The following is a 17,333-nucleotide window of genomic DNA, read 5'->3' on the forward strand; positions in this document are numbered from 1 at the left end:
TCTCCTCCTCCCTGCTCTTCTTCTCCTAACCCTCTCCTCTTCTTCTCCTCCCCCTCTCTTCTTCCTCTCCTCCTAACCCTCTCTTCTCCTAACCCTCTCCTCCTCTTCTTCTCTTTCCCCTCTCCTCCTCCCCGCTCTTCTTCTCCCCTCCTCCTTTTTCTCCTTCCCCTCTCCTCCCCTTCTTCTCCTAACCCTCTCCTCCTCTTCTTCTCCTCCCCCTCTCTTCTTCCTCTCCTCCTAACCCTCTCCTCCTCCCGGCTCTTCCTCTCCCCCTCCCCCTTCTTCTCCTAACCCTCTCCTCTTCTTCTCCTCCCCCTCTCTTCTTCCTCTCCTCCTAACCCTCTCCTCCTCCCTGCTCTTCTTCTCCTAACCCTCTCCTCTTCTTCTCCTCCCCCTCTCTTCTTCCTCTCCTCCTAACCCTCTCCTCCTCCCCGCTCTTCTTCTCCCCTCCTCCTTTTTCTCCTTCCCCTCTCCTCCCCTTCTTCTCCCCTCCTCCTTTTTCTCCTTCCCCTCTCCTCCCCTTCTTCTCCCCTCCTCCTTTTTCTCCTTCCCCTCTCCTCCCCTTCTTCTCCTAACCCTCTCCTCCTCTTCTTCTCCTCCCCCTCTCTTCTTCCTCTCCTCCTAACCCTCTCCTCCTCCCGGCTCTTCTTCTCCCCCTCCTCTCATTTTTCTCCTTCCCCTCTCCTCTTCTTCTCCTCCCCCTCTCTTCTTCCTCTCCTCCTAACCCTCTCCTCCTCCCGGCTCTTCTTCTCCCCCTCCTCCTTTTTCTCCTTCCCCTCTCCTCTTCTTCTCCTCCCCCTCTCTTCTTCCTCTCCTCCTCCTAACCCTCTCCTCCTCCCTGCTCTTCTTCTCCTAACCCTCTCCTCTTCTTCTCCTCCCCTTCCTCTCCTAACCCTCTCTTCTTCTCCTTCCCCTCCCTCCTCTTCTTCTCCTTCCCCTCTCCTCCTCCCCGCTCCTCTTCTCCTCCCCCCCCCTCCTTTTTCTCCTTCCCCTCTCCTCCCCCTTCTCCTTCCCCACTCCTCTTCTTCTCCTTCCCCTCACCTCCTCCTTCTTCTCCATCCCCTCTCTTCTCCTTCTCCTTCCCCTCTCCTCCTCCCCCTCTCTCCCCCTTCCTTCTTCCCCCTTCCCTCCTCCTCTTCCTCCCCTCTCCTCCCCTTCCTTCCCCTCCTCCGCCTGTCCCCCAGCGGTCCCCCTCCTCCCGGCGGCCTTCCGGGGCCCCGCCCCCCCCCCCCCCGCGCAGCAGGCCGCGGTCACGTGACGCCGGGGGGGCGGGGGTGCTGTGACGTCATCACGCCGGTGGGCGTCGGCTCCGGCGGCGCGGCGGCCTGGGCCCCCCGGAGCGGGCGGAGGAGGCCCCGCGGGCTGCGCTGGGCCGCGCGCGCTCGGCGGGGCCGCACCGCCCCGCACCGGATCGGACCGGATCGGACCGGATCGGACCAGAGCGGCCCCTGAGGTGAGCGGTCCCGAGGCCCGCCATGGCCCCCCGCACCGGAAGCTGCACTATTCAGTGGGGAGAAAAAAACCTCCCTCGCCTTCCTTCTTAGACTCTCAATCAATCAGTCAGGCGTATTTATTGAGCGCCTACTGTGCGCAGAGCACTGGACTAAGCGCTTGGGAAGTCCAAGGTGGCAACATAGAGAGGCGGTCCCTACCCCACAGCGGGCTCACAGTCTAGAAGGGGAGTCTCATGTAGCACGGGGATTCAATCCCATCTCATTACCATATAATCATGATGGCACTGATTAAGCGCTTACTCTGTGCCAAGCACTGTTCTAAGCGCAGGGGAGGTCACAAGGCCATCAGGTTGTCCCTTGGGGGGCGGGGAGGCTCACAGTCTTCATCCCCATTTTACAGATGAGGGAACTGAGGCCCAGTGAAGTGATTTGCCCAGAGTCACACAGCTGACAATTGGCAGATTGTCTATCTATCTATCTATCTATCTATCTATATCATTAATCGTACTTATTGAGCGCTTACTATGTGCAGAGCACTGTACTAAGCGCTAGGGAAGTCCAAGTTGGCAACATATAGAGACAGTCCCCACCCAACAGTGGGCTCACAGTCTAAAAGGGGGAGACGGACAACAAAACCAAACATACTAACAAAATAAAATAGATGCCATCATTATTATTGTTATTCTTCTCCGGGCCTCAGTTCCCTCATCTGTCAAATGGGGACTGTGAGCCCCCCGTGGGACACAACCTGATCACCTCGTATCTTCCAGAGCGCTTAGAACGGTGCTTTTGCACATAGTAAGTGCTTAATAAATGCCGTCATCATTTATATATATGTATGTATATATAATATATATTGTATATATGTATATATATGTATGTATATATGAGAAACAGTGTGGCTCAGTGGAAAGAGCCCGGGTTTTGGAGTCAGAGGTCGTGGGTTCAAATCCCGGCCCCGCCAATTGTCAGCTGGGTGACTTTGGGCGAGTCACTTCACTTCTCTGGGCCTCAGTTCCCTCATCTGTCAAATGGGGATGAAGACTGTGAGCCCCCCGTGGGACAATCTGATCACCTTGTAACCTCCCCAGCGCTTAGAACAGCGCTTTGCACAGAGTAAGCGCTTAACAAATGCCATCATCATCAAGTGGCGGTGCCGGGATTAGAACCCACGACTTCTCCCTCCCAAGCCCGGGCTCTTTCCACTGAGCCACGCTGCTTCTGATAAGCCGTAAGCTCTGTGTGGGACAGGGATTGTGTCCAACCCAATTTGCTTGTACCCACCCCAGCGCTTAGCACAATGCCTGGCACATAGTAAGTGTTTAACAAATACCATTATTATTATTATTATTTACGGTGATATTTGCTAAAGAGCTTACTATGCTCTATATGTTGCCAACTTGTACTTCCCAAGCTCTTAGTACAGTGCTCTGCACACAGTAAGTGCTCAATAAATACGACTGAATGAATGAATGAATGTGCCGGGCACTGTACTAAGCGCTGGGGTGGATACAAGTCGAACAGGTTGGTCACAGTGTGTCCCATGTGGGGTGCACAGTCTCAATGCACAGAATAAGCACTCAATAAATAGCATTGTTTGCTTGGCCTCCCCAGAACCGTATCCAAGGCCTCTGTTAGCATTAAATGCGGCCAGACCTGTGACTAAATGTAAGGTGTTGGGGGTTTTTTTGCAAATTTCATTCGTTCATTCGTATTTATTGAGCACTTACTGTGTGCTGAGCACTATACTAAGCGCTGGGCTAAGTACAAATAGTTTTGGACACAGTCCCTGTCCCACATGGGGCTTCCAGTCTCAATCCCCATTTTCCAGATGTGGTAACAGGCACAGCAAAGTGAAGTGACTTACCCAAGGCCACACAGCAGACAAGTGGCAGCGAGAGGATTCAAACCCACGACCCTCTGACTCTCACGCCCGTGCTCTAGCCGCTGTTCTATTTATTTTATTTTGTTAGTATGTTTGGTTTTGTTCTCCGTCTCCCCCTTTTAGACTGTGAGCCCACTGTTGGGTAGGGACTGTATATGTTGCCAACTTGTATTTCACAATCAATCAATCAGTCGTATTTATTGAGCGCTTACTGTGTGCAGAGCACAAGCACTTAGTACAGTACTCTGCACACAGTAAGCGCTCAATAAATACAATTGATTGATTGTTCCTCACTGCTTCTCCTGACACATTCCCTCCCCACAATTCTATTTCATTGACTCAATCCTTCAAGAAGTGGGACTGGTAATAAAATTAATAATAATTGAGGGGCTTGTTAAGTGCTTACTTTGTGCCAGGTACTGTATAAAGCTCTGGGATAAATGCAGGATAATCGAGATGGGCACAGCCCCTGTCCACCGTAGGGCTCACAGACTTAATCCTTATTTTTCAGATGAGGTAGTTGAGGCACAAAGGAGTTAAGTGACTTGCCCAGGGTCACACAGCAGACAAGCAGCATGGCTCAGTGGAAAGAGCCCGGGCTTTGGAGTCGGAGGTCACGGGTTCAAATCCCGCTCCGCCATTTGTCAGCTGTGTGACTTTGGGCAAGACACTTCACTTCTCTGGGCCTCAGTTACCTCATCTGTAAAATAGGGATTAAGACTGTGAGCCCCACGTGGGACAACCTGATCACCTTGTACCCTCCCCAGCGCTTAGAACAGTGATTTGCACATAGCGCCTAATAAATGCCATTATTATTATTATTATTATTATTATTCTCTGTGCCTCAGTTACCTCATCTGTAAAATGGGGATGAAGACTGTGAGCCCCACGTGGGACAACCTGATCACCTTGTACCCTCCCCAGTGCTTAGAACAGTGCTTTGCACATAGTAAGCACCTAATAAATGCCATCATTGTTATTATTCTCTATGCCTCAGTTACCTCATCTGTAAAATGGGGATTAAGACCGTGAGCCCCCCGTGGGACAACCTGATCATCTTGTCCCCTCCCCAGCGCTTAGAACAATCAATCAATCAATCAATTGTATTTATTGAGCGCTTACTGTGTGCAGAGCACTGTACTAAGTGCTTGGGAAGTACAAGTTGGCAACATATGGAGACAGTCCCTACCCAGCAGTGGGCTCACAGTCTAGAAGAATAGTGCTTTGCACATGATAAGCGCTTAATAAACGCCATTAAAAAACAATTGGCAGCTGGGATTAGAACCCAGATCCCCTGGCTCTTTCCACTAAGCCAAACTGCTTCTCAAGTAACTGGCCACTTTGCAGGGTTGTTAATGATAATTATAATTGTGGTATTTGTTGAAGAATTGAAATAGGGATTGAGACAGAACCCCATGGGACAGGGACTGTGTCCAACCCAATTTGCTTGTATCCACCCCAGCGCCTAGTACATAGCAAGCGCTTAACAAATGCCGTAATAATAATAATTATTATTACTAATGCTACTTTTTTGAGCACCTGCGGGTGCGGTGTGCTCTGTAAATTCAGTTGGAAAGCATAACAGAAGCAGAAGAGACATTCCCTGCCCACAGGGAGCTTGCACCCTGAGAGAGACAGATGTAGAAATATTTACAGGTAGAATCGGTGAGAACAAATAACTGTCTGTATAGGTGATTGTATATATACGCCCAAGTGTCAAGGAGAGGTAGAAATAAACATGTAAGTGGTAAAGGTGACTGTTGGTGCAGCTGTGGTTGTTGGGAGGTAATTGGGAAAGGCTTTGTTGGAGGAGCAGGAATTTAGTAAGGCTTTGAACGTGGGGAGAGCTGTGACCTGTCAGATTTGAGACGGAGTCGTCAGGCCGGTTGTAATAATCAATGAGGGGATGAAGGTAAAGAAAATATTGTTCCAACCCTTAGGAAATTTGCTATCGCGGATGGGAGACTGGCGGATGAAGTATTCCTGCAATGAGACAGCACAGGCCTGACGGTCAGAAGGAACTGGGTTCTAATCCAAGCTCTAATGCTTCTCTGTTGGGTGATTTGGGGAAAGTCACTTAACTTCTGGTCTGTAAGCTTGTTGTGGGCAGGGAATGTCTGTTTATTGTTATATCGTACTCTCCCAAGCGCTCAGTGCAGCGCTTTGTGCACGGTAAGTGCTCAGTAAATACGATTAAATGAATTCCCTTGTGTCTCAGATCCCTCATCTGTAAAATCGGGAGTAAGATCGAGAGCCCCGTGTGGGACAACCTGATCGTCTCGTTTCTACCCCGGCACTTAGTGCCTGGCACGTAGTAAGCCCTTAACAAATGCCTTAAAAAAAGTGGAGAAGAGTGAAAACATAGATGCAGCTGGTAACTATAAAGTAAGACAAAAATGAATAAAAGCACTGACAGACACAAGTGCCAAAGGTAGCTGACGAGATGACCCGAACAGGAAAGTAGGGATTAATCAGGGAATATATTCCAGGGCTTTGAAAAGTGCTTGGCACATAGTAATAATAATAATAATAATCAGTCAATCAATCAATCGTATTTATTGAGCGCTTACTGTGTGCAGAGCACTGTACTTAGCGCTTGGGAAGTACAAGTCGGCAACACATAGAGACAGTCCGTACCCAACAGCAGGATGGCATTTATTACGCGCTTACTCTGTGCAAAGCACTGTTCTAAGCGCTGGGGAGGTTACAAGGTGATCAGGTTGTCCCAATGGTTAATCCCCATTTTACAGATGAGGGAACTGAGGCCCAGAGAAGTGAAGTGACTTGCCCAAAGTCACACAGCTGGCAAGTGGCGGAGCCGGGATTTGAACCCACGGCCTCTGACTCCAAAGCCTGGGCTCTTTCCACTGAGCCACGCTGCTTCTCACTTAACAAATTAACAATGAAGTTAACAAATTAACTTAACTTTAGCACTTAACAAATACCAAGATTTTTATCACTTGCAAGCACGTTCCCCCACCCCCAACTGACCTGTGTGTGCTTGCGTGCAGTCTGGAGGGCATGTAAAGTAATAATAATAATAATGGCATTTATTAAGCGCTTACTATGTGCAAAGCACTGTTCTAAGCGCTGGGGAGGTTACAAGGTGATCAGGTTGTCCCAATGGTTAATCCCCATTTTACAGATGAGGGAACTGAGGCCCAGAGAAGTGAAGTGACTTGCCCAAAGTCACACAGCTGACAAGTGGCGGAGCCGGGATTTGAACCCACGGCCTCCGACTCCAAATCCCGGGCTCTTTCCACCGAGCCACGCTGCTTCTCACTTAACAAACTAACAATGAAGTTAACAAATTAACTTAAGCACTTAACAAATACCAAGATTTTTATCTCACACACACACACACACACACACACACGCAGGCACTCACGTTCCCCCACCCCCAACTGACCCATGTGTGCTTGCATGCGGTCTGGAGGGCATGTAAAGTAATAATAATAATAATGGCATTTATTAAGCGCTTACTGTGTGCCAAGCACTGTTCTAAGCGCTGGGGAGGTTACAAGGTGATCAGGTTGTCCCACGTGGGGCTCACAGTCTTAATCCCCATTTTACAGATGAGGTAACAGGCACAGAGAAGTTAAGTGACTTGCCCAAAGTCACACAGCTGACAATTGGCGGAGCTGGGGTTTGAACCCATGACCTCTGATTCCAAAGCCCGGGCTCTTTTCCACTGAGCCACGCTGCTTCTCTAAAGCAGTTTGACTGGTGATATCCCCGTCCCCCGCCCCTTCTACGCTATTCCTGCGACCAGAGCCCACTAGAATTGTAAATTGGCCCTCATCATCATCATCAATCGTATTTATTGTGCGCTTACTATGTGCAGAGCACTGTACTAAGCGCTTGGGAAGTACAAATCGGCGACATATAGAGACAGTCCCTACCCAACGGTGGGCTCACAGTCTAAAAGGCAGTCCTCTGCCTAAGAACAACCACGACTAGGTCACAGATATTGTGATGTTTCCCTAGTGTGGTGTCCACCCACTAGGACGAGTGAGTTTTGGGGCCTTTCCCTCAGGAATTGAGCCCCCTTAATGCCGTGGGAGACCACGGTCTGCAGGAGTGCAGGGGGGGATGGATTTCCCGTTGCCGAGCCGCAGATCCGAGTGACTTGTCCTTTCTCTTCCTCCAGGTTCGGAATCCTGGGTGTCCATCAACCGTGTCGCCTCCCCTGCCTAGCGGGAGGCACTATGGCCCCCAAAGACATCATGACCAACTCCCACGCGAAGTCCATCCTCAATTCGATGAACTCGCTCCGCAAGAGCAACACCCTCTGTGACGTGACGCTGAGAGTGGAGCAGAAAGACTTCCCTGCTCACCGGATTGTGCTGGCAGCCTGCAGCGACTATTTCTGCGCCATGTTTACCAGCGAGGTAAGCGGGAGGGATATCTGCCCGGGGAACGTAGCACTACGGGCCAGTCACTGTACTGAGAACCGGGGTGGATACTCGCAAATCGGGGTGGAGACAGTCCCTGTCCCCACATGGGGCTCACAGTCTTAATCCTCATTTTGCAGCTGAGGCAACTGAGGCACAGAGAGGTGAAGCGACTTGCCCGAGTTACCCAGCGGGTCGGTGGCAGAGCTGGGATTAGAACCCAGGTCCTTCCAACTCACAGTCTCCACTAGGCCATGATGCTTCCCCTTATCAGCGTGGCTCAATGGAAAGAGCCCGGGCTTGGGTGTCGGAGGTCATGGGTTCAAATCCCGGCTCCGCCCGTTGTCCGCTGTGTGACTTGGGGCAAGTCGCTTCACTTCTCTGGGCCTCCGTTCCCTCATCTGTAAAATGGGGATGAAGACGGTGAGCCCCACGTGGGACAACCTGATCACCTTGTATCCTCCCCAGCGCTTAGAACAGTGCCTTGCACATAGTAAGCGCTTAACAAATGCCATCATCGTTATTATTATTATTATTATTATTATTATTATTATTGCTATTACTATTGTCAGCCCCATCCCCAAGGAGACAGGAATCCCTTCTCTTAATATCATCCCCTGTAGACTGTAAACTCCTCGTGGACACGGATCATGTCTGCCAACTCCGTTGCAGCATACTTTCCCAAGTGCTTACTACGGTACTCTGCATCCAGTAAGCACTCGATAAATACCACTGATGGATTAATTGATTGATTGATCCAACGCAGTAGTCTGTCCGGTTGTGGCACCACCAGGGGATGTTGGAAGAAGAATTCCGTCCCACCCCACCTTCTCTCCCCTTCCTTCCATCCTAATGGGTAGCAATGCACTTTCTAACAGCCCTAGTTTGTTTTTTCCCCCCCTATTAATCCATTGTGTCCATGAATGAACCTTTCAATCAATCAATCAATCCATCGTATTTATTGAGCGCTTACTGTGTGCAGAGCACCGTACTAAGCACTTGGGAAGTACAAGTTGGCAACATATAGAGACATATAGAGTTGGCAACATATAGAGTTTCTTGAAACTTCCCTTTCCCATTTGTTATACACCTGCTGCTACTCTTGAGGGTGTCCAAAATCTTTCTTCAACCTATTGATATTTTCTGCCTCAGCAGCTTTTTTAGGGGGGGGAAATTTCCTGCCGTATGGACTATTCCTTCAAGTTTCACTGAGTGCTTCCCGCATCCCCCGCCCCCTTGTCCCAGAGCCTGGATTTGCCAGACCTGAATTTGTTATTTAGTAAACTCCAATCATTTTCCCCCCCTCAGCTGTTCGCTGATGTCCTTTCTAAAGGGCGAGTTCTGTTATGCCCTTCTGAAAATGTGGTAGCCCTGAGTATTCAGGATATTTGGGTGCAGATATCCCCTGGTTCTGTATAGTGGTAGAAGTAGGCTTTTGGTTGGAAACCCTTCCTAATGACACCTAACATTCCATTGGCCTTTTTAGTTTCCACGTCCCGCCATCCAAAATCTTTCTTCAACCTATTGATATTTTCTGCCTCAGCAGCTTTATTAGGGGTGGAAATTTCCTGCTGTATGGACTATTCCTTCAAGTTTCACTGAGTGCTTCCCGCATCCCCCGCCCCCTTGTCCCAGAGCCTGGATTTGCCAGGCCTGAATTTGTTATTTAGTAAACTCCAATCATTTTCCCCCCTCAACTGTTTGCTGATGTCCTCTCTAAAGAGCGGGTTCTGTTATGCCCTTCTGAAAAGGTGGTAACCCTGAGTATTCAAGATATTTGGGTGCAGATATCCCCTGGTTCTGTGTAGTGGTAGAAGTAGGCTTTTGGTTGGAAACCCTTCCTAATGACACCTAACATTCTGTTGGCCTTTTTAATTTCCACGTCCCGCCAAACCAGACGGAATTCTTAACGGAATTTTTCTATGGGAATTCTTAACGGAATTTTTCTATGAGAATTCTTAACGGAATTTTTCTATGAGCTCAGAGCCCACCTTCATAGGGGATGTTTGGATTGTTTTCCAAGATGCATTGCCTTGGCCCCATTCAAAGCACATCTACCACTTTTCTGGCCATTCTCCTCTGTAAGGGAATCCAGCTCTCTAGCCCCGGCGTCACTGCGTGTCACCCTCTGGAAGAGTTTAATGTCACATGTAAACTTGGAGATTTTACTTCCTAGTCTACCGTCCAGACCACTCATGAAAATGGTAAATAACGTTGGTCCTGGCACCGATCTCTTAGGCACTACACTGTTTATCCTCTCCGTCTGGAATCCATCCTTTTGGGAGGTTTTTTTATTCATTAGAGAGCATTCCTCTAATCCCCTAACACAGTTTTTAAATATATCATGTCTACTGGTTCCCTCCATCGGCCTGTTTCTTGACCCTTCAAATACCTCCCATCCCCAAATCCCACATCAGCCTGACAAAGAGGAAAAGAGGTTCTTATAAGGGTTGGTTTCAGCTGCTCGCCACTGATGGGATCGAAGTGCTGGCCTTACCCTTATCATCAATCGTATTTATTGAGCGCTTACTGTGTGCAGAGCACTGTAGTAAGCGCTTGGGAAGTACAAGTTGGCAACATATAGAGACGGTCCCTACCCAACAGAGGGCTCACAGTCTGAAAGGGGGAGACAGGGAACAAAACCAAACATACTAACAAAATAAAATAAATAGAATAAATATGTCCAAGTAAAATAAATAAATAAATAGAGTAATAAATATGTACAAACATATATACAAGGATATATATATATATATATCTTTTCCCCTCTATCTCGTGGCCCCTCTGCCAAGTGAGATTTTATTTTCTTATTGCATTTTAAATATCCAGAATACCTCTTGGAACTCTATTTCAAGATACTAAGCACTGTGCTCAGTTCATTGCTCGGCACATAGTAAGCACTGAATAGAGACTATTTCAAAGTAAGTCTAATCAGTAGCAATTTGAGTGTTTACGCTCTGCAAAGCACTGTGTAGTGGGTGAAAGTGTTACAGCTCTTTTAGAATTTGTCTAGTAGGTTTTCCGGCTTTGGCTGGGAAGCCCTAAAAACCCCTCCTCTCCCTCCCCATTCCCCCGCCTTACCTCCTTCCCCTCCCCACAGCACCTGTATATATGTATATATGTTTGTACGGATTTATTACTCTATTTTATTTGTACATATTTATTTATTTTATTTTGTTAATATGTTTTGTTTTGTTCTCTTTCTCCCCCATGTAGACTGTGGGCCCGCTGTTGGGTGGGGACCGTCTCTATATGTTGCCAACTTGGACTTCCCAAGTGCTTCGTACAGTGCTCTGCACACAGTAAGCGCTCAATAAATACGATTGAATGAATGAACTTCAGCAATTTAGTGAGGCACGGTTTCCTCTTTTGCTTTTTTGTGTGTGCGTGTGTGCGTACTCACTGATATTAAACTTATAGATCTGCCTCGTTGCAGGTGTAAATCTTGTACTTCCCAAGCGCTTAGTACAGTGCTCTGCACACAGTAAGCGCTCAATAAATACGATTGAATGACTAAAAGTGAGGTTAGCCAGGCTACCATTCCCCAGGTCATCTCCAGGGCCCTTCTTGAAGAAGGATGTTACAAAGGCGAGTGTCCAAATCCTCCAGGACAGTGGCCATTTGTAATAAGTTGACTGTTTTGGAAAGATATTCCACACCTTTCCCTCCAAATTCCTTCAGAGCCCCCCACTTCTAGACTGTAAGCTCGTGGGTGGGAAATATGTCTGTGATATTGTTATACTGTTCCCTCCCTAGCGCTTAGTACAGTGCTCTGCCACAGTAAGCGCTCAAAAAAGACGACTGACTGACTAGCTGACGGCAGGCGACAGCACAGAGAAGGGAGGTAAGTCAGTCGTTTCCTTAAGAGCTCGGGCTCTGGAGTCAGAGGTCATGGGTTCGTATCCCGACTCATCATCAATCGTCATCATCAGTCGTATTTATTGAGCGCTTACTATGTGCAGAGCACTGTACTAAGCGCTTGGGAAGTACAAATTGGCAACATATAGAGACAGTCCCTACCCAACAGTGGGCTCACAGTCTAAAAGTCCGCCACATGTCTGCTGTGTGACCTTGGGCAAGTCACTTAACTTCTCTGAGCCTCAGTTCCCTCATCTGTAAAATGAGGATTAAGACTGTGAGCCCCACGTGGGACAACCTGATCACCTTGTATCCTCCCTAGTGCTTAGAACAGTGCTTTGCACATAGTAAGCGCTTAACAAATGCCATCATCATTATTATTATTATTATTAGCTCACAGTTGGATGCTCTCTGGTCTTGGTGACTTGTTACTTTTTCACATATGTTGCTGAGCTGTACCATAACCTTTGAGGGGCTAAAAGGAAGGAGCTGGCTTGTTTGGTAAAGAGAATTCCCCTGTGCTGAACTCTCCCTTCACCCTCCCAGTGAATCTGCCTCGTCTGAGCTCTAATTGGGCCTCATCTAGGAGCAGGAGAGATATGTTGCCAACCTGTACTTCCCAAGCGCTTAGTCCAGTGCTGTGCACACAGTAAGCGCTCAATAAATGCCATTGAATGAGTGAATGAATGAATCTGCAGTTCCAGGCCCCTGGCTTCACGTGAAATGGTTTCGGGAAGGTACGTTGTTAGCAGTTTGTCAGGTCTCCCTCCATTTTGCCATTCATTCGTTCATTCAGTTGTATTTATTGTGCGCTTACTGTGTGCACAGCACTGTACTAAGCGCTTGGGAAGTACAGGTTGGCGACATATAGAGACGGTCCCTACCCAACAGCGGGCTCATGAACCGGAGCTGTCAAAACGGCATCTCACAAGCCACATGGAGCAGTTCTTGTTTGCTGACACCCCTTCTCTCCCTTCCCCCTCCACCCACCTTCCAGAAGGCCTCCTTGCCGTTCCGGCTTTAGGGAATTTTTTTGGTCTGCGGCTCTCGGGCATATTGTGTTTTCGGTTTGTGAGACTTGGCCACTGCTGCTCTTAATCTGAGGCCAAGCGGGGGGTGACTCTGCATTTCCTGAGTTCATTCATTCCATCATATTTATTGAGCGCTTACTGTGTGCAGGGCACTGTACTAAGCGCTTGGAAAGTTCATGAGTGACTCCCACAGCTTTTCATTTCAACCCAAAGAGTAAACACAGGGTGTGGGAGTGGGAGGGAAGGGTGTCCAGCTCTGCCTGCTTACTGGCATTGAGCTTGATTTGTGACCTTGGGTAAGTCACTTCACTTCTCTGGGCCTCAGTTCTCTCATCTGTAATAATATCGATGGCATTTGTTAAGCGCTTACTATATGCAAAGCACTGTTCCAAGCGCTGGGGAGGATACAAGGTGATCAGGTTGTCCCATGTGGGGCTCACAGTATTGATCCCCATTTTACAGGTGGGGGAACTGAGGCACAGAGCAGTGAGGTGACTCGCCCAAAGTCACGCAGCTGATGAGTGGCAGAGCCGGGATTTGAACCCGTGACCTCTGACTCCCAAGTCCAGACTTTTTCCACTCAGCCATGCTGCTTCTCAGCTTCAAGGCTGTCCATCACCTCGCCCCCTCCTACCTCACCTCCCTTCTCTCCTTCTCCAGCCCAGCCCGCACCCTCCACTCCTCTGCCGCTCACCTCTTCACTGGGCCTCGTTCTCACCTGTCATCATCATCATCATCAATCGTATTTATTGAGCGCTTACTGTGTGCAGAGCACTGTACTAAGCGCTTGGGAAGTACAAATTGGCAACATATAGAGACAGTCCCTACCCAACAGTGGGCTCACAGTCTTAACTGTGGGCCTGTCCTGCCGTCGACCTCCGGCCCCCGTCATCCCCCGGGCCTGGCATGCCCTCCCTCCGCACATCCGCCAAGCTCGCTCTCTTCCTCCCTTCAAAGCCCTACTGAGAGCTCACCTCCTCCAGGAGGCCTTCCCACACTGAGCCCCCTTTTTCCTCTCGTCCTCCCCACAGCACTTGTATATATTTGTAAATATTTATTACTCTATTTATTTTACTTGTACCTATTTACTACTCTGTTTTATTAATGATGTGCATATAGCTATAATTCTATTGATTCTGATGGTTTTGACACCTGTCTACGTGTTTTGTTGTCTGTCTCCCCCTTCTAGGCTGTGAGCCCGTTGTTGGGTAGGGACCGTCTGTATATGTTGCCGACTTCTAGACCTTCTAGACTGTGAGCCCACTGTTGGGTAGGGACCGTCTCTATATGTTGCCAACTTGGACTTCCCAAGCGCTTGGTACAGTGCTCTGCACACAGTAATCGTTCAATAAATACGATTGATTGATTGACTGACTTGTACTTCCCAAGCACTTAGTACAGTGCTCTGCACACAGTCAGCGCTCAAAAAATACGACGGAGTGAATGAATCTGTAAAATGGGGATTACGTCTGTGAGCCCCATGTGGGACAGGAACTGTTTTGCTCGTATCCACCCCAGCAGTGCGGGGCATAGTAAGGACGTAGTAGATGCTAATGTAGTATTATGATAATAATAATAGTAATAGAAGCATCCGTGATCAGATCCAGTCAGTGTATGCCTCAGTTGTTCTTCTTGCGGGCAGAGATCGCCTGCTTTAGTGTTCTTGTATGTTTCCTATACCCTGTGCTTCAGGGTATAGGCACTCTGCACTCAGTAGACTTCGGTTTATATATTGTTGATGACTGTCGACGACGTGTACATGTCCTCTTCCCCCTCGCATCTCCCCCTTGCCGGAAATATTCTTCCAGCCCTTCTCTCACACGCCAGTGTTGAAACAGAAAGCAGGGTGGCCTAGTGGAAAGAGCGTGGTCGCGGGAGTCGAAAGACTTGGGTTCCAATCCTGGCTCCACCACTTGTCTGCTGTGTGACCTGGGGCAAGTCACTTCTCTTTTCTGTGCCTCAGTTCCCTCATCTGCAGAACGGGGATGCAGTACCAGCTCTCCCTTCTACTTTGACCGTGAGCCCCACGTGGGAGCTAGTTATCTTGTGTTCATTCATTCATTCAGTCGAATTTATTAAGTGCGTAGTAGGGTGCTTGGCACATAGTAAGTGTGTACCACGTTAATACAATCATTCTGCCTGGATTACTGCCTCAGCTTCCTTGCTGACCTCCCAGCTTCCTGACTCTCCCCACTCCCGTCCATGCTTCACTCTGCTGCCCGGATCATTTTTCTACAAAAACGTTCGGAACGTGTGCCCCTGTACCTCAAAACCTTCCACTGGTTGCCCATATACCTCCAAAACAAAAACTCCTCTCCATCGGCTTTAAAGCACTCCATCATTTTTCCCCCTCCAATCTCACCTCACTTCTCTCCTTTTACAATCCAGCCCACCCACTTTGCTCTTCTAATGCTAAGCTTCTCGCCGCGCCTCGATATTGCCTGTCTTGCCGCCGACCCCTCGCCCATGTCCTGCCTCCTCTAATCCGACAGACAATTATTCTCCCCCTGCTTCAAAGCCTTACTGAAGGCCCATCTCCTCCAAGAGGCCTTCCCAGACTAAGCCCCACTTTTCCTCATCTCCCACTCCCTTCTGCCTGTCCCTGTCTTTCTCCTTTTGCTCTTTCCCCCTCCCAGCCCCACACACTTACGTACGTATCTGTAATTTTATTTATTTGTATTGGTATCTGTTTCCCCACCTCTAGACTGTAAGCTCGTGGTGGGCAGGAAATGTCACGGTTTATTGTTTTATTGTACTTTCCCAAGGGCTCAGTACAATGTTCTGCATACAGCGCTCAATAAATACAGTTGAATGAATGAATAAATATGATTATTATTACTTATAATACTATATGTAAGTAGATACTTATATAATAATAACAAGCACCCAACCCATTGAGTATCTGTGACCTGATGAAGGGCATTACTGAGGCTGTAGATCATGGTTTAAACTCTTTTGATAAATTCTTACTAGCAGCCTGATCTCTTTGGGATCCAGTGTTATTTCTTTCAGGCCTCAGACCTGTGTACCAGAATAAGCAAAGTCCAATATGAAGCCCAGTAGGCTGCTTTAAGAGCAGTGTCTCCTGGCACAGCACATCCCCCACCCTCGTGAGTTGTCGGGAGATTGTAAATGTCTTGTGGGCAGAGATTGCGTCTACCAACTCTGATGTATTGTACTTTCCCAAGTGCTTAGTTCAGTGCTCTGCATGTGGTACATGCTCAAATACCCTCTCTTTCTTTCTTTCTTTCTTTCTTTCTTTTCTTTCTTTCTTTCTTTCTTTCCTTTCTTTCCTTTCTTTCCTTTCTTTCCTTTCTTTCTTTCTTTCTTTCTTTCTTTCTTTCCTTTCTTTCCTTTCTTTCCTTTCTTTCTTTCTTTCTTTCTTTCTTTCTCTTTCTTTCTTTCTTTCTTTCTTTCTTTCTTTTCTTCCTTACTTACTTTCTTTCTTTCTTTCTTTCTTTCTTTCTTTCTTTCTTTCTTTCATTCTTTCTTGTCTTCCTTACTTTCTTCCTCCCTCCCTCCCTCCTTCCCTCCTTCCCTCCTTCCCTCCTTCCTTCCTTCCTTCCTTCCTTCCTTCCTTTCTTCCCTTTCTTTCTTTCTTTCCTTCCTTTCCTTTCGTTTTTCTTCCTTTCTTTCTTCCTTTCTTCCTTTCTTTCTTTCTTTCTCTCTCTCTTTCTTTCTTTCTTTCTTTCTTTCTTTCTTTCTTTCTTTCTTTCTTTCTTTCTTCCTTCCTTCCTTCCTTCCTTCCTTTCTTTCTTCCTTTCTTTCTTCCTTCCTTTCTTCCTTTCTTCCTTTCCTTCCTTTCCTTCCTTTCTTTCTTTCTCTCTTTTGTTTTTTTCTAACTGAGCGGCATCAGAAGGCACAAGTTCATCCTGGGAGAGGCAGGAGGTGTCACCCACCAGCTGCTCAGCCTGAAATGAATATTGGGAGTGAGATGTTGCTGGCTAATTATATCCTGAGCATCCCACTCATTGGCATCTGAAAGAAAAACAGGCCTTCCACGGACGCTTTGTGTTGCTCACCGGCTCGCCCTCCTCCTGGAATCCAGAGGATGGAGGCGTCCTAGGAGAAAACCCGCTTCACCCTTTGTTGCCCTTTCCTGTCATTTTCTCTTTGGTTGTCTCTCTCCCCCAGATTTCGATGTAGAGGCCGGGAAAAGGGAGAGCTCTTAAGCGTGGCCGAGGAGTGACCCGCTGGAGTTCGGGTTGGGCGAGGGGGAGGGACAGGCTAAGGAGCCCGGCTTCTCAAGACATGGTCAGGTCAGCTGACTGACATCCCAACCCCTGTCTCTCCTCCTTGGAACCCGCAGCTCTCAGAAAAGGGGAAACCATACGTCGATATTCAAGGCCTGACTGCCTCCACTATGGAAATCCTGTTGGACTTTGTGTACACGGAGACGGTGCACGTGACCGTGGAGAATGTTCAGGAGTTGCTCCCCGCAGCTTGTCTGCTTCAGTTGAAAGGTAACCACAGACCCATCCCCCTGGCAAAGTGACAGCTCCTTGGGGGTCCATCAGCCCTGCTGAGCTCCTGAGAATTGGGCCTCCTTGCACTTCGAGAAGGGTCTAGGTGTCAGGATGAGGGTACGAAGGAGTTTCCGGGCGACAGGGCGGCCGACGCCAGCTCTGTGCATTGCAGTTGCCAAACAGATTTCCAAGAGAGTTTTTACTCTCTAAGAACGTAATCTTTATTTTCTAAACTGGGAAGAGGC

General features: G+C 48.2%; 1 protein-coding gene and 1 non-coding gene across 2 annotated transcripts in view; both read left to right on the forward strand.

The window, feature by feature from the left end:
* The first annotated feature begins 1,407 nt into the window (after window positions 1-1,407).
* The window catches only part of KLHL12 (kelch like family member 12), a 46,914-nt gene continuing 30,988 nt past the window's right edge, over window positions 1,408-17,333 (forward strand). Inside the window, exons 1-3 of the mRNA XM_038749282.1 lie at window positions 1,408-1,453; window positions 7,490-7,730; window positions 16,932-17,085. Of these exons, the coding sequence (XP_038605210.1) occupies window positions 7,548-7,730; window positions 16,932-17,085 (337 nt within the window). The 5' untranslated portion in view covers window positions 1,408-1,453; window positions 7,490-7,547. The remainder of the gene's footprint in view (window positions 1,454-7,489; window positions 7,731-16,931; window positions 17,086-17,333) is intronic.
* LOC119931253 lies at window positions 10,716-10,777 on the forward strand. Its single transcript, XR_005452103.1, has one exon. It is a non-coding gene; the product is annotated as a U7 small nuclear RNA (small nuclear RNA).

The sequence above is a fragment of the Tachyglossus aculeatus genome, chromosome 7 (assembly GCF_015852505.1).
Source record: "Tachyglossus aculeatus isolate mTacAcu1 chromosome 7, mTacAcu1.pri, whole genome shotgun sequence".
In the NCBI taxonomy this organism is placed as follows: domain Eukaryota; kingdom Metazoa; phylum Chordata; class Mammalia; order Monotremata; family Tachyglossidae; genus Tachyglossus; species Tachyglossus aculeatus.